The sequence below is a fragment of the Urocitellus parryii genome, chromosome 3 (genome assembly GCF_045843805.1).
Source record: "Urocitellus parryii isolate mUroPar1 chromosome 3, mUroPar1.hap1, whole genome shotgun sequence".
Taxonomy (NCBI): domain Eukaryota; kingdom Metazoa; phylum Chordata; class Mammalia; order Rodentia; family Sciuridae; genus Urocitellus; species Urocitellus parryii.
In genome coordinates this window covers 88832309-88857264 of record NC_135533.1, presented here as the reverse complement: position 1 = coordinate 88857264, position 24956 = coordinate 88832309, and the positions used below count along the sequence as shown (strand labels likewise).

At 39.4% G+C, this 24956-nt stretch overlaps 1 protein-coding gene across 1 annotated transcript in view; it reads right to left on the bottom strand.

The window, feature by feature from the left end:
* Itprid1 (ITPR interacting domain containing 1) overlaps positions 1 to 24956 on the bottom strand; it is an 85690-nt gene that overhangs the window by 6013 nt on the left and 54721 nt on the right. Inside the window, exons 9-11 of the mRNA XM_026401572.2 lie at positions 9242 to 9324; positions 7444 to 8682; positions 1146 to 1273 (exon numbers count right to left, since the gene is read on the bottom strand). Of these exons, the coding sequence (XP_026257357.2) occupies positions 1146 to 1273; positions 7444 to 8682; positions 9242 to 9324 (1450 nt within the window). The remainder of the gene's footprint in view (positions 1 to 1145; positions 1274 to 7443; positions 8683 to 9241; positions 9325 to 24956) is intronic.

The window sequence follows — 24956 nt, the reverse complement described above, 5'->3', positions numbered from 1 at the left end:
TGTGCCGCCATGCCTAGCCTTTCTTTGAAATTTCTGAAAAGAGAATGTCGCCTTCTCTATTTGATTCAGTTACAGAAACAGATATATTCTTCACGAAGGTTGCTTTTTTCTGGGGTGTTAGGCAGGTAGGGGTGCTGAGGATTGAACCCAGGGCTTTATGCATGCTAGGCATGTGCTCTTCCACTGAGCTGTATTCCCATCCTTTTTTTTCTTTAAAACAACTCCATGATAGTATAATTTACCTATCATAAAGTTTACTGTTTTAAAGTTTACCTGATTTCTAATAAATTTAACAAGGTGAGCAACCATTACCATCATCCAGTTCATGTACCATCTCCCCAAAAAGAACCCTCATGGCCCTGTACAGTTAAATCCTACCCCTATCCTATTGTTCAGGCAATGAACAATGCCTCTGCTTTGGGGACATATTTTTAAGAAAATGTTTTATTAGTACATTATAGTCATATATCATGGTAAGGTTCATTTTGATATAAAATCATTTTTAAATTCTTTTTAAAAAATATTTTCTAAGTTGTTGATGGACCTTTATTTTATGTATTTATATGTGGTACTGAGAATCGAACCCAGTACCTCACACATGCTAGGCAAGCTCGTTGCCACTGAGCCACAACCCCAGCCGGATATAAAATCATTTTGATATAATTTGTTCCATTTCAGTCCCCAGTACTTCACTTTTCCTCCCTCTCCACCCCCCTTAGAGCCTCTGACTGGCCTCTACTGATCTTTCTGTTTTTGAGAGATTTGGGACATATTTTTAATCCATGTGAAAATAATGCAGATTTTCAAAACTCTAATAATCTGGACACATTTGCATTTGCACGAACCCTATTCACATCCCCTGAAGATTTCCTGCAGATAATCCCCCTCCTCCCAGCCCACTGCCTTTCTTCTGACCTTCTCATATAGCCCTGGCCTTAAAGAGTAAATGTTCCCATCCAGCAAATGACTCTCACAGGCTCCCACTGAGAAAGCAAAAACAAGACCATGAAAGTTAAGGAAAACCTGGCCCGTTTCTCATTAGCCCTGCTCCAGGGTGCTCACCAGTCCTGTCCTGCCCTGATTACCTTCCCTTGCTCCAGGTGTGTGGTCTGGTACTTACTTTTATGACTCCCTCAGATAATTACCTTTCCTCCTCCGACATGTCCCTGGAAAAAAGTGCCTGCTGTCCTGTGAGGTGCTGCTCAATTTCCTCTAAATGCTCCCGGAAACTCTGGCATACAGTCTTCATGGCTTCCATCTCGAGGACTGTGCACTGAGAACGATTAGAAAGAGCTGAGAAAGGTGTCCTTTCTGATGCACTGGAAAAGCTCACCTAGAGAAGGGAATGGGTCTCCTTCCCACTGGGGATCAAAGTTCTCCTGTTAATATACGAGGAAGAGAATAGGGAGACCCAGCCTTGGGCCTCAGGAAGTAACTAGGGCCCATAGTTAGCTGAAACAGGAAGGCAGAGGTTCTTGGGCAGCCCTTGAGTGGCAATCATTACCTCTCAAACAGACTGGGTGATGTGGGGCTGCAAAGACATGGAGAGAAGGAGGTGGGGGAGGCCAGCCAGAGGGCTTGTGCTTAGAAAAATTGTATCTTTCATTTAATTTTGTTTAACTTTGGTGCTGAGTACCAAGAACACTGGACACATCTGCTTAGATGGTGTGTGCCTGATTAAAGAAAATCTGCTTAGAATATATTTTTAATGAGTCATAGCCCTGCTTAGCCACCATTCCTGGAGGTTGAGATCTGCAGCATCAGCTCCACCCAGCTAACAAGCCCACCCAGAGTAAGACAGCCAAAGGTTGGGCATCCCATCCTTTCTGGGAGTTGGAATCTGGAATTGAGCTCCATCTACACTCTCCATCTTGCTTTCCATTGCTCCTGGTGTGAATCATCCTTCAAATTTTACATTCTCTCTAGAACTGTGCCTTTGCCTTGGTTTCCTAATTTAAACATATTCCTGCAGCATCTGAAATTGCAGAATTCTCTCCACCTAACAACTCTGACCTGTGTTAACATACTTAATCAAACTCTAGCATGGCTTCTAGTAGAACAAGACTCTGTCCCTAGAATGCTTAGCCTCAGCCCCTAATTAAAATGCCTGCCCGAGAAAAGCTCAGGGCTGCCAGGAAAATTTATAGTTTGCTTTAGCCAAAACCTGGCATAGACCCCTGACCTTTCTTATATCATTTACTAAAAGGGGCTTAAAATTATGATAGTATATCTCTTACAACTCAGAATTGTCTTTCTCAAGGACCCAAGAACAATTCCTTTGAAACATACTCATCTGGAAGGCTATTGCCCAGGCTCTGTGGGAGGGTAGAATCTTAGTTTCAGTACCTGTCAGCTGGCTGAACAGCATTTACACTGACCAACCTTTTGTAAGTTTTCTCATCTCTGACTCTATTAAGCTCCTGCTCTTCCCTTTCTCTTACTTTCTTTAAAATGCCTAAATGATCTGGGGGCAAACCAGAATGGAGTTCAGTTCTTTCCCCTACTACCAGCAGTTGAACAAAATCTCTTTTCACTGCTCTGACTTCTGTCTGCTGTGTATCTTTGACACACTCAAGCTCTGTCCATTTGTGGGACACTCTGATGATATGCTGAGTTTTTACCCAGCTGTCTCCCTCATTTTGCAATCTGGTTGGATCATGCTTTGAATAAACCCAGGACCCAGGACCCTAGGATCATTACCTACCCAACTCTGGATGAGGTTAATGCTTATTGGACCTTAAAGTTATCTCTACCAGGTTCCCCAGACCCCATCACTGTGCCTAGCTGCCTGCTCACTTTTTCCCTTCTCATTAACATAATTCTACTTAGGGGCAGCAATGTGTCTAGCTGAAGAACTACATTTCCCAGTGTCCCTTGCAGATAGGACAGCCAATGGGATGGAAGCAGAGAGCCTGATGTGGGCCTTTGAGACACTCTTTAGAGGAATCTGACATGGCTAGCAAGCCCATTTAACATTTTCTTCTCACCCCTCCACAGGAATTACCTAGGCTAATTCCTCCAGTCCTGTTTCTAGGAAGTTCCATATTTCTTTTCCTTCTCCCCAAAACCACATGGCCAAGATCCTGGCAGTCCTATGATTGTTCTTTTCAGAACTGTCATAATGATAATACTTTCTTTTTGCTTTGAGAGTTAAGTTTTGAGTTTATCCTCCAAATTTTATAATTTTTTAATGCACCATTTAACTGCCTCAGTCCGAGTGTATGTGAACCACCAATAAGGAAACTCTGAAGCATTTTTGATATTGGCAAGAGTGCTTGGAGGATGATCATATTATGGCCTTTAAAGCCAGAAAATATCCTGGAGACCATGAGGGCTTCCTTCATAGACACACGTTCTGAAAAAGAATGGTTAATCACTTTGTGATCAAAAAAAAAATGGCAGCCAGAATTCAAACCCAAGCCTCCAGATTCATCTCTTTTCTTCTCGGTACCTGACTGGGTCACAACAGGGCCTATGGAGTAGCTAGACAGGTGGAGAAAATATCTGTCCCTCAGGAAGGAGTTGATCAAGTAGTTCAAATGTACTATTATACAATATCCAAGACTGGCCAGCTGGTTCAAATTCACCTCAAAGTTCTGGGGACAGTCAGATTAGGCCCTTCAAAAGACGTTGCCCAAGTTGGCTGGACATCATAAACATTGGGTTTCATGCTCCATCTAGATCTTTCAGGGTGACCCTTCATGATTGGATGGTGTGGGGTTGGATTTGGAAATAACCAATGGAATGTTCACATTCCCCTCAGTGATGTGGAAGATTCTGAAAGGCTGCCATCTTCTGGTCATTTGGAAACACAAAGAAAATACATTTTAGCCCTAGAACAGATAAGGAAACAGTTTGCAAGGAAGGAAACTTTATGCAAGGAAGAATGTATTTTGTACTCTTTTTTTGGGGGGGGAGGTGTCTGGTACAGAGATTGAACTCAGGAGCACTCAATGACTGAGCCACATCCCCAGCCCTATTTTGTATTTTATTGAGAGACAGGGTCTCACTGAGTTGCTTAGTGCCTTGCTATTGTTGAGGCTGGCTTTGAACTCATGATTCTCCTGCCTCAGCCTCCTGAGCTGCTGGGATTACAGGCCTAACCCACCACACTTGGCTTTTTTTTTTTTCTTTCCAATTTAAGGTCATAAGGTTAAACCCTAATCTAATACAAGTTCTGCTCTACTGACCCAAACCCATTAAAACAGGCTCAGGCCTGTAACCGTGAGCGGGTGGCATGCACACTCATTCCAACTCCTGCTTGTTTAAAACCTACATAGCCATCTGAGGATGTCCACTGGGCATTCACTTCTAAGAATTTATTCGTATCAGCAAACCTTTATTTTAGATATCCCAGAAGACCACAAAAATGGCCATGTGTTTCTCTGCAGTGAAACCACTGGATAAGCTGGAGGTGTTTCTCTGTGTCATATATTTTACCTAAAATCGCTCTTAGTTTTAACTTCTGTTTGGAATTCCTGTTATGTAAAAGGAGATATCCATGCCTGCCTATAATCTTCATTTGCTCCAAGACGCATTTTCTAGTTAATTTTCTCCTAAATATCTTTCCTAACCCTTGCCAACACATAGCATTTAACTTAAAATCATTTTTCTCTGGAATATTTTTCAGGCCTTATAAACCCAGGTGGCAGATGTTGCTTCATTATGCACCTTTTTCCTCTTTGTTCTTTAAGTTTCTTTGTGTGGCCTCTGGGCTCACCGAGGAATGCAATCCCTTATTTTCACTTGTTCTCCTGTGTGTGTGTGTGTGTGTGTGTGTGTGTGTGTGTGTGTGTGTAGGCATGTATGTATGTCTGCTTACAAGCACAAATACACATGTGCATAGTTGCATGTGTTTTGATTGTTTCCTTTCAATGTGTGTTTCTGGTTCCTTGGATCTAAATAAAGATAAACATTAACATCTAGTAAAACTCTATATAGTATTCATTTAAGTAGGTATATAATACCAAATTAATTTGGTAAAAGTACTTTTTTGTATAATTGCAAGCTCTAGAAGGGGAGAAGGCTAAGGCAAGGTATCTTAAACCGTGGGCTGGTGGCACGCACACTCATTCCAACTCCTGCTTGTTTAAAACCTACATAGCCATCTGAGGATGTCCACTTTGCATTATGGGCCACAAAGCCTCTCTATTTTCAGCAGAAGTGCTGATATGTCATAGGGTCAACCCAGTAGGAGCATCTATTTCTAGATGACAAGTTGTAACACCCAGATGGGACTATGCAGGCCCAAGGCCTAAAGTAGGAAGAAAGGGAAGACCTCTGGTCTAGACTCAGGGTCACCCCTAGACCTACGTTAGTCTCCTGTCTAAGTAGCATCCTTGCCTAGTACCTGGCTCTGGATTCCTGAGCCTAAGTTTCTCTAGGGCTGTGTCTGTCTGTTTCTGCCTTCCAGAAGCTGTAGTCCTTCTACCTGCTTATATGCTCCCTAGTGCCAGATGCCCACTTTCTCTCTCAGTCCTCAGAATCATGCTCCTACAAATTTCTGAGGACACCTCCAATACCTCATATCTCCAAGCCTTCAGTAGCAATGGTCTGACCAGGCTGTGCTACTTGATCTGCTGTGCTCCTGGATGCCAGGGCTTGCCTGATGAAGTAGGCATCCTTCTAGAACTTGTGTCAAGCCCATCCATTAGCTGCTCTAGACTCTGGAGCTTATGTATTCATTAACTCAACCACGTCAAATAACCTCCTGTAGCTGGACACTTTAGTTTGTGCCATGGGAGACTGGGTTACCTTTTTTTTCCCCTTTGTTCAATTGTGGTCAAATCACTGAATGAAGGATAGTCTAACTGAGTATCTATACTCATCTGTTGTCACAGATACCTGACTTTAATATCAAGTGATAAATTGAATGATAGTGCTTCTCAATTGATACATGTTTGGAATCTCTCTTCTCAACACAATCAATAAGTGATTTGTATTGTTTTCAAGGGTGGATGTGAACAGAAGAGGTACTATCTTATTGCTTGAATAAAACTTTCTCTTACAAGAAGATAACCTTCATTCATGTATCATTTAAAAACATTCCAAATGCCTGATAGTTTTGAAATGTGAAAGAATAATGTGACAAATTATTTCAACTTTCATGTAATTATTTTCTTTATCATCACATTGATAGCTATTTCTATTTGTTGAGAGATCATGTAGAAATATGCTTTCTCTTCCAAATAATCACTTTCTAATGTTAACATTACTTTTATATATATTTAGATATTTTAGAGTTGGACACACCTTTGCTTGGAATGGATGTCCAAAACGTTCATGTCTTCCAAATTTGAATTTGTATTTATCACTTTGTAGTTTGGAAGTGCTGGAAGAATTATATAACCTCTCTCAGTTCTAGTTCCTGGTCTATAAAAGAGAGAGGACATGGAATATATTAGGAATCCAATAAATATTTATGGTATGTATGAATCCAAGGTCAAAGGACGTAAAGTCATTAAAATGGTTAGCGTAGGTACTCAACAAATATTTATGGAACTGAAGAATTGGAAGGTAACCTAGCAGACACCAAACCCTAGATGCTCAGTAAATCACAATTTCTATTCATTTTCTTTGAATAGCTGCAATCCTAGTGTCTGTGTCCCTCTTTTAACTCTCTCTGTATGCAATTTCATGTGTGAGAGACTTGATTTTTTGAATCAATGGTGGGCCTAGATTATTTCATACCTTGAGGACTGTGGAAAAGAAGGCACTGGAAGGACTCATTAAATACCTGTTGACTAATCAAAGGCCCAAAAAGGTTGATCAATTTCTAATAACCCCAGTGTCTGCTTTGAAACAAGCCTAGAAAAGGGTGGACCAAAGTCCTTCTACCTGACATGAGGAGTTCTAGGTTCAAGAGGTGAGCAGAAGTAAAACAGTATTAATAACTGAAGATGAGAGGAACACCCAACTAATATTACCTAGAGCTTCTCTGTACCAGACTGTGCTGAGTACTTTACAAGCTTATTTAATAATAAGACAATCCATATCTGCAGACTGCCTCATCTCCTTATTTGATAGGGTGGACCCAGAGAAATTAAATGGCTTGGGCAAGATTATTTAGCTAAGAAAAAATGTAAGATCCAGAACTTCTCAGCTAGACTGAACTGGAGATGAGCGAGTGCATGAATGCTGACAATCTTGGGGATATGTATTTACTGTTTTATGCCTTAGTTTTCCCTTCTGTAAAATGAAGACCAATCATAAAATCTGCTTTCCTTGCTTCAAAAGGTGATTGATTAGAAGCAGGAAATAAGAAGAGATTTGGGAGAATATGCCCTCCATGATAAAGTACTCTACAAATAGTTCCCATGATTTAAATCAGGAGGGCGATCCCCAAGATCTCACATTCAGAAAGGAAGCCTCGACCTTATCCCTGAGGCATTAGTGGTGCCTTTGTTGCACTTGCCTTCTCATCTTTGCAGGGGAAACACTTACAGAACAAAGCTCCCTCATGGCGGCGTCCTGAAGGGCTTTCAAGGTCTTCGTGAACTGGGCTTCTGGGTGATCTGTGTGTGAGCCCAGGCCGTGCCTACAGGCTGGAGTTGCAGGGCCAGGGCTTGGCCCTTCTGCACAGCAGTGGGGATGGTGATGACAGCAGACACAGCAGAGGGTGGGTGTCGTGTGGCAGGTGCCCACTGGGTAAAGACTAGGGAAACCCGTGTCCAGAGAGACCGATTTGGTGAGGGGCAGGGACCTCTGAGCGAAGGCCTTGTCACTTGGGGATGAACAGCAACACCAGGGCTGGGGTTCACAGGTGTAAGTCTGAACAGAAACATCAGCGACCTGTCTCGCTTCTGTCCCTAGTCTTGGTCCTGTGGTAGTCAGAGGGTCACACAGAGTGCATTCTAAATCTGTGCTTCCACAGTCAGTCCCCAAGGCCATGGCACTGTGAGCAGCTGACACCAGATTAGAGGACATCTGGGCCGACACAGCCTGGGAGCAGCCAGCGTTTGAGTCGGTGGGAACATCTCCAGGCAGTTTATTGAGGTGGGAAACAGACCTGTCAGATGTTTGGCCAAGGTCAACTGAACAGGACGTGACTTCTCTGTGCTTAGGAAGTTGCTGTGGTGGCCTCTCTTGTACTGGTGAGGTGTGGCTGGTGTCGGGACAGAGCTTGCTGCCCTCTTCTGCTCCTAGGGCCTCCAAGTCCACATGAGGGAAATTGTCTTGAGTCTGATGAATCCCAGGCAAACTTTGAGACTCACAGTGGTGGCCTTGTGCGAGCCCTTCCTCTGTTCCCTCAGGCCCCAGAGTCCTGTCCTTCTCTTCTGTGATGTGGGCCAATCCCAGAGGGCCACAATATGTGGAGGTGACCATGGCTCCAGGGCCTTCGTATTCAGCATGGGACACTGGCGGGGGCTGCCACAGATGGCTGACTTCCCTTGGGTGTTCTTTCCCAGTGGCGGTCTTGGCCAGGGTCGCGTCTGGGATCAACAGCTCTGGTGGCCCCTCTGTGGCCTCAAGCTGAGGCTCTTCCTCCACCACAGATGCTGAAGCCTTTTCCTCCAAGATGCTCCAGTCTTGGCTAGAAAAAGATGTGCCCACCATGCTCTTGGAACCAGACCTCTCTGACTCCTGCTGACAGTCCTGGGATGACACTAAGCTGTGGCTCTGATCCCCTGGCTTTCTGCCTCCGTTCTCAGCAGGACTCTGGCTGCTTGGGAAGGAAGGCATCTGCAGGAGCAACCGGGACAAAGGGAAAGGTGTCAGGAGGTGGGGAAGGCAATAGGGGTAAGGTTGTAAGTGTCATCGTGGTTGACTCTGAAGTTACAGGCTCAAGCTCTACATCAGTGAGTGCTTCATCCAGCATCAGCTGATGAGGCTCCACTTTCTTGATTAAAAAAGTTAAAAGGATGGGGCTGGGGTTGTGGCTCAGTGGTAGAGCGCTTGCCTAGCATGCGGGAGGCACTGTGTTCCATCCTTAGCACCACATAAAAAGGAAGAAAGAAAGAAGGAAAGAAAGGAAGAAATAAAGGGAAAAAAAGAAGGGATGGTTTTGTGTCCATCTACAACTAAAAAAATATATATTAAAAAAATGAAAAGGAAAGGTGGAATATTCTGGAACCTCATCTACAGTGACTCCATCATGCTCTGCCCCTTGACTGCACATGGCATGTGCCTCCAAACCCTTCCGAATCTGGCAGCCACCTTAAACTTATCTTTCCTTCTAAGTTAGCCATGAGTGAGGTTAGAGTGGACCATGTGGGGTGAGCAATAAGGGCCCTCTTCCTACCTGGAAGGGCGGGGCTTCCGGTGGCTCCTCCAGAAACCCACTGCTGTCGGACTGACAGCTGTTTGTTCTGTCCACCCTGGTGCCTGTGGGAAGAAAGAGGCCATGAGGTCAGTAAAATAAAAACATGCTGCCAACAGGACCCCCTAGGTGCCCGGCATGTCAGAGAGCCTCCACAAATGCCAAGCACATAGGAATAAAGGAATTCCATGACTTTCTCTCTTAGTTGCTAAAGAGTTCATGTAAATCTGCATCTCTAGTTTCCCAATACAAAGAGGAAAGCATGTACTAAAGGAAGGGGAACTAACTTCTCTCAAAACTAAATTACAGCCAGGCACGGTCATGCATGCATGTAATCCCAGCAGCTTGGGAGGCTGAGGCAGGAGAGTCAAGAGTTCAAAGCTAACCTCAATAACAAGGTGCTAAGAACTCAGTGAGACCCTGTCTCTAAATAAAATACAAAATAGGGCTGGGGATGTGGCTCAGTGGTTGAGTGTCCCTGAGTTCAGTCCCTGGCACCCCTCCAAACAAACAAACAAAAAACTCAATAACAATATGGTTGTGAGCAGATTCTTTACTAAGGGGAAGAAAATTCAGAAGGAGACCTTACACGCCTTAAATGCTACACTAATAAAACAGTAAAAAACTAAAATTTGTACGTGTGTGTATATTTACATATTCTTTTTCCTTTTACTAAATTGTTACTAAATTTTAGATGAGAATCTTTTCCTAAGCCAGGTGTGGTGGCACAAGCCTGTAATCCCAGTGGCACAGGAGGTCAAGGCAGGAGAATCACAAATTCAAAGACAGCCTCAGCAACTTAGTGAGGTCCTAAAGCAACTCAGTGAGACCATTCTTGAAATAAAATATAAAAAAAGGGCTGGGAATGTGGCTTAGTGGTTAAGTGACTCTGGGTTCAATCCTGGCACACACACACACACACACACACACACACACAAAGAAGATAATTGAATAAACAAAAATAATAGCAATGTGTTATGGGGATTATAACAAAGACCTAGAAAAGTGAAAAGTCTGCAAAAATTAGCACTTATTATTATAAAACTGAGTTGTGTGCATGGTAATAGCTACCCCAAAGATATTCCTTTAACATGTGCAATATGTACAGAACATTTAACTTGGGTAATAGACTTGTTTACTTATTGTCAGAGAAAATAGAGACTATTGATTGTGTATTTATTATAGAAATAAATACATTTTAAATATACAAATTAAATGTATATTTAATTTGTGTAACACATGTGATTTTAATGCTTTTATTATAATTTTAACTCAATCAGTATTAAAACTTTCTAGATCCTTTCAGAGTTAGGAGAAAAATTTGTGCTTCTGTGAAAAAAATAAATGATGATGATGGTAGTAAACTTTCAAAAGCTCAGTGCAGAATATAATTTTTTTAAAGTATTTTGCAACGGGCCCTGTCATTTTGGCACAACCCTATAGTGTGGACACCCTGTCTTCAAATATTTTCTACATGAACCCCATCTTGCAAGCTTATCATACAAGCTTCAGGACCCCTGGCTGCCTGTTACTACTCACTCCCAAAGCCCCTCTGCAGTACAGTATGCAGACAGGAGAGAAGAGGACAGGACTAACTTCCACCCTTCACTCCCCACCCCCATACTACATAGCATTAGAAACCCAACAGGATGCTTGAACCCTTGTTGGAGGATGGCAAGGTAGACTTTGCAACCTCTTGTTCTTTCTTTATGTTTTGGTATAAAATTTGCACTACAAACTGAAGGACTCCCAGTATGTCATTATTATTTCAACTTTCCAGATAATATCTAAGTAATTTTTATTCTGGAGTATAAACTTCACATATGATGTTTGCCATTCCCCTTCTTACAATGAAAAATGGAATGATAAATTAGAATATTAGAATAAAATGATGTGTTACAGAGTATTCATCCACGGACTGGGTGGCCCATAACAGTCTGGTTCAAATGCAAATACAGATGTCCCTGGTATGGGTAGGAGATTGGTTCCAGGACCTCTCCCAGAATTCCAAAATCCTCAGATGCTCAAGTCCCTTATATTAAAAAAAAAATGGCATAGTGTTAGCATATAACCTTCACATATCTTCTTTGTTTTTTGAGTTAGGTTTTCTTTGTGGGAGAGAGGGAAATTATTGGCTATTAAATTCAGGGGCACTTGACCACTTAGCCACATCCTGAGCCCTATTTTGTATTTTATTTAGAGACAGGGTCTCACTGAGTTGCCTAGCGCCTCACTTTTGCTGAGGCTGGCTTTGAACTTGTGATCCTCCTCCCTCAGCCTCCTGAGCTGCTGGGATTACAGGCATGTACCACCATGCCCTGCTACGTGTACTTTGTGTTTTTAGGATGCTTTTCATGTAATTTAAATCTTCTTAGATTATTTATAATAGCTAATACAATGTCAATGTTATGTGTTGTATATGATCAGTTATAAAAGCTTTGTTCCTCCGAATATTTTTGTTCTGTGGTTGGGCTGTGGATGCAGAAGCCCTTCATGTATGGAGGACAGAATAAACAACCATATACATGAAGGGCCTCTAAAAAGTACAAGGAGTAATCTCCTCTAAAAGGGGTATATTTGTCAAATAACTGGTACTTTTCATTAACTATAAAGCAAAACCAAACAAATCTCGGAAACTGACTTAAGAGAATCTGTGAGTCCATCAGGCTTTAAGAACCTCACTTGTGTGATGAGATCAAATGGTGGAGTTGGGCATGGTTCTGTCAGGAATGAAGCTTTTTATCCTGTGTTTGCTCTAAACGTTGAATGCATGCATCTAAATTATTTTAAGAAACTCAGCAAGCAAAATGTGGGACAATTTACAGATGGGTTAATTTCTTTAGGAGGTTCAAAATTCTTGCTCCTTATAAAGCACCTTTTCAGCAACTAGACCCTAAGCACCTAGATACTGGGCTTCCAAATTCTAAATATTCCCTTAGGGTTGTAGGAATTTAAAAAGACAAAGGATGAGAAATCACCTAGCTCAGGATGGCTATGATGGATTATTAAACAAACAGACAAAAACAAATGTGTATCATTTATCACTCCCCCACCCTCATATGAATGTGTATCACAAGGGAGGCTGGACTTCAGGAAAGGCAGTTGGGCTTTTGGTAAGAGTAACAGCAATGGTACCAGCATGCCCAGGTCAGTCCCTGAAGCTAGCTAGACCAAGAGTGAGCAACCCAAGTCTCAGGATCCTCAAGAGAATTTCCCCTGAGCACTTAACATATCCAAGAGCCAGAGCTCTTCCTTACTCTGCTAAATGGGGGCCTTGACTTCCAACTTGTCTGCTACCAGTCCTTGTCCTCCAGCTAGATCTTATTACCCCAGCCTTCCACTCCTGGCTGGCTCTTGTTCCAAACCAGTTAGATAAATAGAACCCTTCACTACCAACCTTCCACATGATTTTGTTGTGTTGTTTCAATGGCTGGTTCTCCCACCAGGCCAACTTCTCTATGATGAACACTGCTGAAATGCTGCTAGGCTCCGTGACTGAATCATCTAGAAGATCTGGAGCCACCGATCTGGTTCAAATTCTCACTCTTTTATTTATGAGCTATGTAATCTGGGGGAAGTCTGCTTGCCCTCTTTGTGTCTGATCCCTCATGTGGAAAGAATGAATATGATACTGTTATTTGTGGAGTTTTGATTAGAATAATATCCACTATTGTCATGTATGTAAGAAATAAAAAAAAATCTAATTATATATATATATATATATATATATATATTTACTTCATGTGAAAGATATTGAAAAATATTATATGAAAGTCATTATATATATGTATATATATTTCCTGCAGAGCATCATTATTATAACTCAATCACTATTGATATTATTATTAAACATCATGAATGATCACTGTGATTAATATTAATATTCATTATAAGTTTCCTTTTTCAGTACACAGCTGTCTTCATGAATATCAGTTTTATCCTCCCAATTAGGTGGACCCTGCCTGGTGCAGGACTACTTCACTGTTATATACATTTAAAAACATTTTGTGCCTGGGAGGAGGCCAATGCCTCAGGCACTTTATCTAAATAATCACTAGATGGCAGCATTACACCAACCACAGAGCGAGGAGCCAGATCCCTACCAAGAACCTTGGGATGGTTCAAATGAGTAAGCCAAGTCAACCTGAAGGCTGCTTTTCTGGACTGTAATGATAATAAAAGCTTCTGAATCCTAAGTGAAAATTTTTACATCTTAAATAGTCTGTTCATAAAGGCTCAGGGGAAAAAAAAACCTATGGAATTGAAAGGTTAAGAAGGCAGAGGGAGAAAAAGAATAGTATGGCAGGCCAAAGTTGTATAGAGAAAGAGAACAACCTGAAAATGTTTGGACTCACTGCCTTCATCAGAGATTCTAATTCATTTATGTCATTGCCGAGTTCCTATCTCTTCCATCTTATAATGATAGAAAATTTCTGTGAGAGCTCAGGGTTGAAGCTGAGTCACAGACCAAGGTATCTTAGAACTGGAGTGGACTTTGCAGATGAGGCAAATGCAAACACCCTTAGGAGGTGAGCAGGTAGCCTAAGTATGTGAAGCAGCTGGGTTCAGAACCAGGAGTGGTGTGGTGTGGATTGTGTGGACTACTCTGGTTGTTCCCCAAGGGCATTTAAAAATTAATTTAAAAATGTTTTCTAGACTAACAAAATCTCTCCATTGGCCACAGTCTCCAGGTAAGAAGTCAAGATGGTGTCATGTACCATATAATGCAGGAATCCCTTCTAGAATAATCCTAATAGATGTCACCTAGCAGTGTTCACAATTCTTGTTATGGGGAATTGTTCCTATGTGATTAGAACCTAAAAGCATATTATACTTTTCAGAAAATGCTGAAATCCATAGAATTTTTCATTTATTGATCACAGTAAAACTCAGTGAAGTAACAAACAGAACACAACTAACCCCCTTTTCTGAAGACAGTTCTCTTGTACTTTCCAGGTCTTTCTCCTTAGTGTAGTCCCCCCAGTCCCTTTAGATCAGTCCTCATAGGACAGGATTTCCTATTGTTTGTCCCTTGTACTTTCCAATAAGCTCTTACTTAATAATGCTTGCTGTAAAGCCTGGCTTCCAGATCTTGTTTCCGAAGCCAGCTGAGAACTGGTCTGGCCAGCATGGTTGGCAGGAAGATTGTTCTCATCCCTATTTCTGGGTATTTTGGTTCCATACACAGCCTAAGATTGTGGAGTTTAGTTAGAAATGGTGCTCCCAGGGTTGAGTTATGCCAACATGGGCCTCTACTTTGAAACTAAGGAATACATATTCTGAAAACTAAATGAAGGATTTAGCTTGTATCCTTCTGGAATTGCTCATTTGAGATCATAGTGCCTTCCTGTCAAGGATGATTTTGATCATCAATTAAATAATTTATTTTCATTTTATATTCTCTAAGAATGGAGAATATTATGTCTGCCTTTCACCTTAGTTTTGGTCTTAGTTCATGAATTTTTGTATATTGTACATGTTATAATTTCCGTTTTCATCTTGTTTTGTCGGCATACTTTTGGTATTTATTTTGCTCATTCATTTTGCTTTTTTACTTTTCTTTGATTCTTTATTTTGAATGTGAATAGAATTTTTGAATGATGCTTAAGTCTATTTCTTTGTTTAGATGTATTTATTCCATGTATTTATTCTGAAACCTACTTGTATTATCTATCTATAGCTTGGAAAAATGTTCTTGCTGTGGATCAAGGCACTGTTAATTACTGACGGCAACAGACTTTGGAGGCAGAGCCTGGGTGGCTCTTGAGGAAATCTTCATTCTTAACAAATGAGCCTTGGTCCCCCATGTCCTATGCAGTCCTAAGATAGTCCACAGTGTCAGCAAAGACACCTGCCCTCATGGAGCTTATGTCTTGACTGTGACCCAGGAGAATTAGTTGTTATGGAAGACATTCCTGAGACAAGTTGATTCTTCCTTCTATGCCAGAAGTCTTGGTAGAAGACTTCCCCTGCAAGGTTTCTATGTAACATTCTGATAACTTCCATTAGCAGCATCCTGCTGATACTTTTGGTTCAAGTTCCTTAGCCCAGGAATCCCACCCCTCCTTTTTTTCCCATTTCCTTTTCTCTCTCTTCCCCCTTCCCTTTTCTCTTACTGATTGCTTCAGTTTAGCTGTTTTTCCTTTGTTCTTTTGTTAGAATAAACTTTCTTCATCATTAAGGGGGGGGGGTGGAAAGCTGCTTCTCTAAAATTAACTTTTCTTGGCTTAATACCATTACTTGTTGTTCATTATGATAGAAGCAATACATAGTGGTGAAGAAATGCAAAAAAGCAAAAAAGATTCATATATAATCTAATCATTTAGGAAAATATTTCTGCAGGTTGAATTGTCTTTGAGCACATGCATGTGTGTGTCTGTGTTGTAAAATAATAATCATAATATGCACACTTTATATCCTGCTTTTGTCACATCATATATTATTTTTTTTCTTATAAAAATACCATAAAAGATAAAATTTTGTGGCAACTTTTAATTTCTTTATGATTTGCCTTCAATAACTGGGACTCAGGGTACATGCCACCAGCAGCACTTAATCTCTTCAGAAACTACTGAAATTTCAGGATTTTTTACTTCTTGAATTAGTGATTTTTTAAACTCAATCTTTTAAATTTATTTTCTATGTCATCAATTAAATAATTTATTTTTATTTCATATTCTCTAAGAATGGAGAATACTATGTCTGCCTTTCATCTTAGTTGTGGTCTTAATTCATAAATTTTTGTATGTAATACATGCTATATTTTCTGTTTTCTTGTTGTTTCATTGGCATACTTTTTGGTATTTATCTTGCTCATTCATTCTACTCTTTACTTTTCTTTGATTCTTTATTTTAAATGTGAATAGAATTTTTGAATGACCTTTAAATCTATTTCTTTGTTTAGATATATTTATTCTAGCTCCATTTTCATGTGATATACATTCAATCTTATTGGTTATAATTGTATATTATCTACTTTTACAATTGTGATGGATGTAGTAAAAATGTGGCACACTGGATACAAATCCTCCCTCTTTTTCTGGAAATAGGTATCACTAATAGTCCATGACAGATTTTTCTGCTATACTGGAATTCAGCCTCAGCATCTTTGTCAGATCAAAATTACTAGTGGCTAAAACTAATCAGAACACACGTTTTTAACCGTCGTCCTTCTACTTACTGGTGTATCAATAAAAACTGACCTAATTTCATGCGTAAGTAGATTGATTTTGAGTTGGATCATAGTTATCACAGAGACTAGAAAGAGAATAAAAGGAGATAAGGTAAATTGCATAGCTTACTCTGACACTCAATATTTGATAGTTTTATTAATATAATTAGTTTTCAATTCATATTCTTTTGCCAGTGGACTATATTTCCTTTGTTTCTTTGTCCCCTCCACCCACAGTAATTCCAAAGGTTTATAGAATATTTTTGTATTTAACAATATTAACATCAAAATTTTACCCATTTAAAATTATAATTGTCAATGTTGAGAACTAAACAGTATCTATTGACTTCCTAATGAATCCATATTTAACAGTTTCTCTTCTATTATAACTTTCTATGACATGATCTAGAATTTTAGATCCAGTAATTGTTATTTTTTAAATATTCATGATAATTTATCTTATTCACAATTATATTTATAATTCTTCAGACTCTGTCTTGCCTGTCCACTCAAACAGGACTCCCTTATCTGGTAGGCTGCTATATATCTTGTACACTTCTTTTTCAGGAAGAATCCATGGATGCTCTATTTCCTTGGCCTTTGCTTATCTGAAATGCTGCTTCATATGAACACCTGAAAGCATATAGAATTTTTTTTTTCATACAGGGGATTGAACTCACACTCCTAGCCCTATTTTGTATTTTATTTAGAGATAGGGTCTCAATGAGTTGCTTAGTGCCTTGCTTTTGCTGAGGCTGGCTTTGAACTCGAGATCCTCCTGCCTCTATCTCTGGAGTCACTGGGATTACAGGGGTGTCCACTGCGCCCATCACATCCATGGAATTTAAAGTATAAAGTTTACTACTCAAGAATTCTAAACTGGTCTTGGTGGTGTATTGCTGTAATCCCAGTGACTCGGGAGGCCAAAGCAGGAGGATTATGAGTTCAAACCCAGCCTCAGCAACTAGTGAGGTCCTAAGCAACTCAGTGAGACTTTGTCTCTAATAAAAATATTAAAAAGGGCTGGGGATATAGCTCACTGGTTAAGTAACATTGGGTTCAATTCTTCCTACAAAAAAGAAAAAAAGAAAGAAAGAAAAAAGTATGCACCTATACTATCTTCTGGCATCTGACCTGAGGACATTTGCTGAGCTATCAATGAGAAAAAACAAAAACAAAAATGAAAAAAAAAAAAAAAAACCAAACCCCTATGTTGGTCCAATTAACTGACCATTGTATTTTTAAATATATAACTCATCTGGCCCCTCTAGCAGTGTGAATACCTTTCTCTCTAAAAACTGTCAGATTAACACCTTACCTTGAAAATCGTTGAAAAGAACACTCTGGGGTAATATATTCAGAGAATGTGACCCAATGATATCTGTCCTCGATCTCCCTTCCCCTACTATGCTTCTGTCAGAGGAATGAAAAGAGGCCAGGGTTCCTGGAGCTTTGTGGCATAGAGTAATCAGGGAATAATTGGTGACCCAGGATCTTGGAATGAAAAAAGCCAGGATTTTAATACAGTTAGATATTTCTGAAGTAGAACATTTCTGTGAATCTATAAAGATTGTATTGTTTAACCACACTTATCTTCTTTGTCTACAAGGATACTTATTTATTAGACATTCCTGAGATAAAAAGAAGGGGGGAGATCCAATTTTGAGTACTAAATGTTCATTCGTTATCCTGTAAGAATGTCAAGTAATGGCAAATTTTAATTTAGATCTTTGAAAACAGAATAATAGACATTTCTAGGACTACATGAACAGTCTCTCCAGGTGAGATAATAAGTAGATTTCAAATTTTGACTTCTCTTGAGTGTTTAATTTCTGTACTGATTCAACTAGCATAGTTCTAGTGATAACTAGTCCAATTTTTTTTTTCCCCTCTCTTGTGAATCTGAGTGGGAACAAACATTTATCCTTGCTTTAGTTAACCAGTTGATTGGCAGGTGATTACATCTAATGCTCAGACAGAAAGAAGGAGTAGTCCTTTTCTATGGCAGCCTAGTTGATCAAAACTAATAACCCAAGTTGGAGAAGAAAATAAATATTGACCAACTTAGAACCAAAGTTTCCATCAAAAGTCAAGCTGATGATTTCATCTCCAGCTGTACTCTAGAGGCCTCACAGGGACTCATGGCTCTGTGAGAGACAGAGTCTTTTCAGGGAGGTAATGTGTGTGCATTATTCTACACTCACCCTTCCTGGTCTCCACTACCCTCCATTCCCATCATTGTCTGCCCTGCCTGTACTCGAGGCTTTGACTTGTGTTTAGTCAATGGGATGTGCCAGGAGAAGAAGGAGATGGATGGACAGGAGAAAGGGAAAGGATCACATATCCATCGCCTCCTTTTCTAGGGACAGTTTAAAAGTGGCTGCATCTTTAGGATAAAAGACCCCTTTGAGTCTTTCTTTTAAAGCTCCAACTTTTATTGGTTCCAGGACCAGGATCACACTGTTTCCCCAGACCTAAAAGTGACAATGGCTTTCTGTTCTTGCTAGCCTTGGGTGTTTCTTTGGTGGTTCCATGAATCCAGCCCACTTTGGTAAATGGTCCCTTTTCAAAACTCTCTTCAGTTAAACCCTTTTAGAATATGTTTTTTTTTCTCTGCCTGAGTGATACAACTACCACAATCAGCCAGACAATTTAACCCAGTATTCATGTAACATTGTATCTTTTTGCTTTAATTTGAATTCATTTCCTCTGTAACAAAAAGGAAATTTGAGTTTTTAGGGATCTCAAACCATCCAAGCTTAGAACAAAAATGGAGAGAAGATTGGGACATTATCCTTCATATCTGTCAAATTTAATCCTTTCATCTCTGGCTTGTTCACTAGCATTTTGATGATTCTCTAAAGAATGTCTTCCATATTACCTTTTTTTGGCACCAGCAATATTATTTTTATTGCTTCCATATTATTTTAAACACAGTAGACATTATTTTTTTATATTCTCAGTCATTCGTATAGCAGCCTTTTCTAATCAGCTGCTCTGATTGAACATTGATTGTCTAGGCACTGATTAGAGAATTGTAAGACACGGCCCATCCTTTGAGGTACTTGTCTAAGTGACAAGCTATAAATTAAGGTTAAAATATAGAGTAAAGAAAAATACTAAAAATGCACTTTACTGGGGCTGAGGCTGTGGCTCAGCGGTAGAGTGCTTGCCTAGCACGTGCCAGGTGGTGGGTTTGATCCTCAGCACTACACAAAAATAAAAACAAATAAAAATAAAGGTATTGTGTCCAACTATAATTAAAAAATATTTTTTTAAAAAATGAATTTTATTTAATATCATAGCAATGAAAAACACAATTCCCAGTATATTGTTTTTAGAGACACACAATTTACAAGGAATACTTCCTAAACTTCAAAGTAAAATAAATTAATCATAAAGCTGGATAACTATCCACCCTCTAGGAGAGAGATTACTATACTTTGCTATATTGGTTCTTTCCACAAACATATGTCTACTGAAGGCTTACTGTGTGTTAGGCAATGTGCTAGATTAGAAGATGCAATGGAGTGAAAGACTGTGCTTCTGTTCTCTAGAAGTTCCATCTAATGTTTCAAATCTAGAATCTGAGGATATTTAGCAGCCCTTGCAGACAGTAAGACTGCCTGTCATAAGAGTCCTTGGGCACATTTAGAATTAAGCCCCTTTGTCCCTGCAGCACTGACTCTTCCTTTAGGGCACAATTGCACTGACATATGAAGAACAAATTCAAGTGCCAAAAACTGTTCGGAAGAGATGTTCTCAATAATGACCACAGAAAAAGTCTAATCAAGCTGTTGTATCCTTTGCGATATTCATGAGAGCAGAGGGAAGCACCATATAGACAGGACAGTCCTGGGCTTATAAACAGTAAAATGCAAACAGAAATACAATGGAGAAACACTGCTATCAGATGAGTGATGACAGTAAAGGGTGATCACTTTAGGTCATCAAGGTCCAAATGACAAGAGGAGGTTAAACACCCACACCTAAGGCAAGATGATGGTCACTAAGTGGCTTATTTTTCCAAACTGATTTTTCAAAGGGAGTTACATCCTTTGGCCTCATTTTCAGAAAAGCGGTTTTAATATTGTTAGTTACATAAAGTATATTTCATTGTGTTAAGTGACGTTACAATTCTTTTTTCTTGGACTTCTCTTGTAAAAGGAAAACCAGAAGATGCCTGTACTGTAACAGATTTTGAAACCAAATTCTTTTTTATTTCTTGGTAGAGTATGTTGTTGCCAAGTTTACAACCCACTTGAACTTCTGTCTGTTCTTTGATTTTAGAATCAATAGGGGTATCTTTGAGCATTGGAAAAAAATAATAGATTTAGCCATAGATTCTTTAAGTCTCAAAAAGTTTGCTGAAAATTTTTATCATATCCAACTATCTGTAAATAAAGACCCTTCTTAGTAGCATTGAGTGTAGTAGAATCTGAAATATATTTCTTTAATTTTAGATGAGATCACTTTCCTTTGATAAAACATTTATAAAATCATGTTATAAAAAAATTTTAAAGGCATTCTAAGAAAAGCTCACTCTAATTTTTAATGGTGAAGAAGATAAGTTGCTTCATTTACCTACTTGATCAGCTGTTTCCTTAACTTGCATGCTTTTGAGAATCTGTTTTATATCCAGGCACCGAGGTAAATTCTGGCAGTTGAAAAGAAATTGGGTATTATCCTTGCCTTCAGAATGCTATGGTAGAGTGGAATGCATTGCTTCCAACCTAGCTTTACAAATAAGGTTTAAACAAAGACTAAGTTAGTAACAGGTTAATCATAGGGATCTATGCTATAACCGGAAGGGGAGTTTCTGAAATCCGCTTTTAGCCTTTCTTGGCCCAAACCCTTTTCTAACATCAGCTCTACCTGCGAGGAGAAGGGCCTCTGGAGGCATTCTTACCTGGGGATTAGGCTATGAGTCAGCAAAGAAACATTCTCAAAGGTTTGTGGAATTTGAGCAAGTGTCGGGAGTAGGCAACGCCTAGATGCCTCTTCTTCCATAGACGGAAGGGTCTTCCCAAGAGTAACTGAGCTTGCCCCCTCCAGATTTTCCCACTAACGGCCCTAATTATTTGGAACAGGGTACTGAATGTGTTGTGGAGTGAGGGAAGCAAATTGGGTAGTGGCTGGAGAAGATCAAGTAGAAAAGCTGATCTCAAGTTTGGAGGAACTTTACACTTTTGATCTGGGTGACTGAGTCACATGGTGAGCTCTGAGAAGGCACATGGTTTCCTAAGGTCTGTCTTCTCTCCTTCCCTCAGGATCCCAGGGAGACCACATCTGCTTGAAATGTCCCTGAGCATTAGCAATTTCTCTACTGACTGCAAATATGTCTACTTCTGAAATTCTTTCCCTGTCATGTTCAAACAGAAGAGGGATTGAATTTTCTTTCTCTGCTATGATTTGTAGGGTGAGAAGTGAATCTAAGCAACCTTTTCTTAAGACACCAAGTATTTTCATCTAAAATTCCAATATTCTTCAAATTATTTATCTTCATTCTCTCGACCAAACTTACTGAATTTTAGATTGTGTCCCTCAGGTGGTGTGGGTATGGGAGGGTACACAAATCTAAACCAGAAAATGGCAGGAGAGTGTGGTGATATGAATCAAGGACACTGAATTATTCAAATGGTAAGGAACTCATCCAAAGGGTCCCTGTAAATGGAGGAAACCAATTAGAATGTATTTCTCTGGAAATAACTTGATCTGAACTCTTTTATCTACATTCAGGATGTCTTTTTTCACAAAAATGATATGATTTTGATTTTATGCTAATAGGCATTTCAGTTTAATTAAACTACTGGGGAAATTTGGTTACTATTTCAATGAGCCTTTTGCCTAGCTTGAAAATGCTTAATACTGGAGGTACAGTATCTTTGATAACCTAAAATGTAAGGTCTAATTTTATTATAGGTTATCTATAAAACACTTGTTATTGAGAAACTCATTTATATCAATCATCCTGTCTGCAAAGGTCTATCACTTTTTAATTGTTGCTGTTATTTCCATTCTAATTACAGCAGTGCTTCAAATCTACTGAGGCTATAGCACTAATCATAGAATCTTCCCTTTTTTTCCTCTGAAAGATGCCAAATGCTTTAAAAATGCCAAATGCTTTCAACAAGTTGATAGACAAACTATACTGGGAGGAGCTCACTTAACACTGATGTGCAACCACCTCTGGGGGAGCCCCTCCAGCTGTTTACCACCTCACAGTGCTGCCTCAGAGCAGTTTGCTAAAGAGGAAAGAAGAATGTCACTTGGAATGTAAGCAACAGGGGGTTTGAGGAAGAAAGAATGTAATTATCTTGATTGGAATATGACCAGGACACCCATCCCATACCCACAAACCACAAGATTAAAAGCATTCCTTTTATAAATAGAATGTTTGGATTTGGAAAGGCAAAAGCAGGAGGAAGGATGGGGGGTGGTAGTGTCTGATAACTGTCTGAAAGATAAGCCACTCTTTTTAAGCTGCCAACATGTGAGTTTTAGAAACCTTTTTGGTCTTATGTGGTTTTTGTTTTTGTTTTTGTTTTTCTCTCTTTTGTTTATGCATAATCTTCATGCTGCTTTCTGCTTTGGGCACAGAGGAAATCAGAGACAAGGCCATTGAAAACTGCTCATCAAGCGATCTGGAGAATTGACTGTGTGATTTAAGGTACTAGCTGTTTTCGAAGCTGAAACAAATAGGCCCTGAGGAATCCAAAAGATGACAGAACAATTGGATCTTTGTCAGCGGGTGGAAGGATGTGCTGAGGAGTGGATTTTCTTCTTCTCTTCATGATCCCATTTGCCATTCCCCTACTGCTCTTCCTAGGAGCACTTCTTAATAAATCAAACATCAACCCATAGTCTATCTCTGGGAAACCTAATCTATGACAAGTGGTAGGGATGATTTGTAACTGAACTCTAAGATCTACATGTTTAAAAATCTACTGATGGCAATAGGCACCAACATTAGTATTAGATCCTAAAGGTATAAACATAAATATAATAATAAACATAAATATAAAAGGTAAATTAATAATTATTTACATTTTAAAATGCAAGGTAAGCCACTATGGAGAACCACGATCCATTCAAGATGTTACCAATATAGTGATTACAAATCATAATTATTGAAAATTGCAACGTTCCCAAAAACTTCTATGTTTGCATGTAAAGTAGGAATCTTGCAGTATATTGTTAAAGCATTGTATAGAAAGCAGGCCTCTTCATAGAAAACCAAATTTGAATTCTTAGTAAACTCCAACACACTGCTTGTATTAATGCTTAATTAGTCACTTAGTACTATTAGTAATTATTTTGGTCATATCTAAAAATGGAAGTCTACAAATTTACACATACCTTGCTAATAAGAAGCAAAGAAAGAATTTTCATTTTTGAATGATTTAATGTCTCATTTTCCTTAAGAGAGTACTAAGGGCTATATATTGATAATTACTGATCATGCCTTCACATTTTTGTGGATAAAAATATCACAATATTGCAAATTACTTTCAAGATGAGTCCCTACTACAGTAGTTCCCCTTATCCAGATTTTTTTTGGGGGGGTACCGAGGATGGAACTCAGGAGCACTGGGCTGCTGAACCACATCCCCAGCCCTATTTTATATTTTATTTAGAGACGGGGTCTCACTGAGTTGCTTAGTACCTCACTTTTGCTGAGGCTGGCTTTGAACTCACAATCCTCCTGTCTCAGCATCCCGAGCCATTGGGGTAATAGGCATATACCACTGCACCCAGCCACCTATCCAGTTTTGTGTTTCACTTACCCACATTCAACTATAGTCTGCAAAATATAGTAGAATACAGATACAAATAAAAGAAGGGTTTTTTGTTTTGTTTTGTTTTGTTTGTACCAGGGATTGAACACACTAGCATTTTAGCACTGAGTAACGTCCCCAGCCCTTTTTAATATTTTATTTAGAAACAGGGTCTTGCTGAGTTGCATAGGGTCTTGCTAAATTGTTGAGGTTGGCTTTGAACTTGTGATCCTCCTACCTCAGCCTCCCGAGCCACTGGATTAGACATGTGCACCACTTGCCAGGCACAAGTAGGTATTTTGAGGAGGTGTAGAACAGAGAGGGGGGGACCATAATTTTATTATAGCATATTTTTATAATTATTCTAGTTTACTGATGTTATTTTTTCCAAGTGCAAAGAGTTTTATTTAAAAGATAGAACAGAGAGCAAATGAGACCTTTGGTCATAAGGACATTTTAAATGAAGGATGGTTGTGAACAAGAATATTTTTCCTTCTGGTGTTTCTTTCTACTGGATAGTTTACTAGTAGATATTTTTAAGTCTATTATTCAATAAAAATCAGGTAGACTATTGAGGAATTATAATAAACATAGACCTTGATTTAAATATAATTAAATATATTATTTTATAAAATAGACTCTGACTATAAGGGTAGAATGAACATACATATCTATAATTTTTTTTCTTTGCAAGGTTTGTGTGCATGCTCAGGAAAGATGTGAGATGACCTTGATTACTCACATCTGG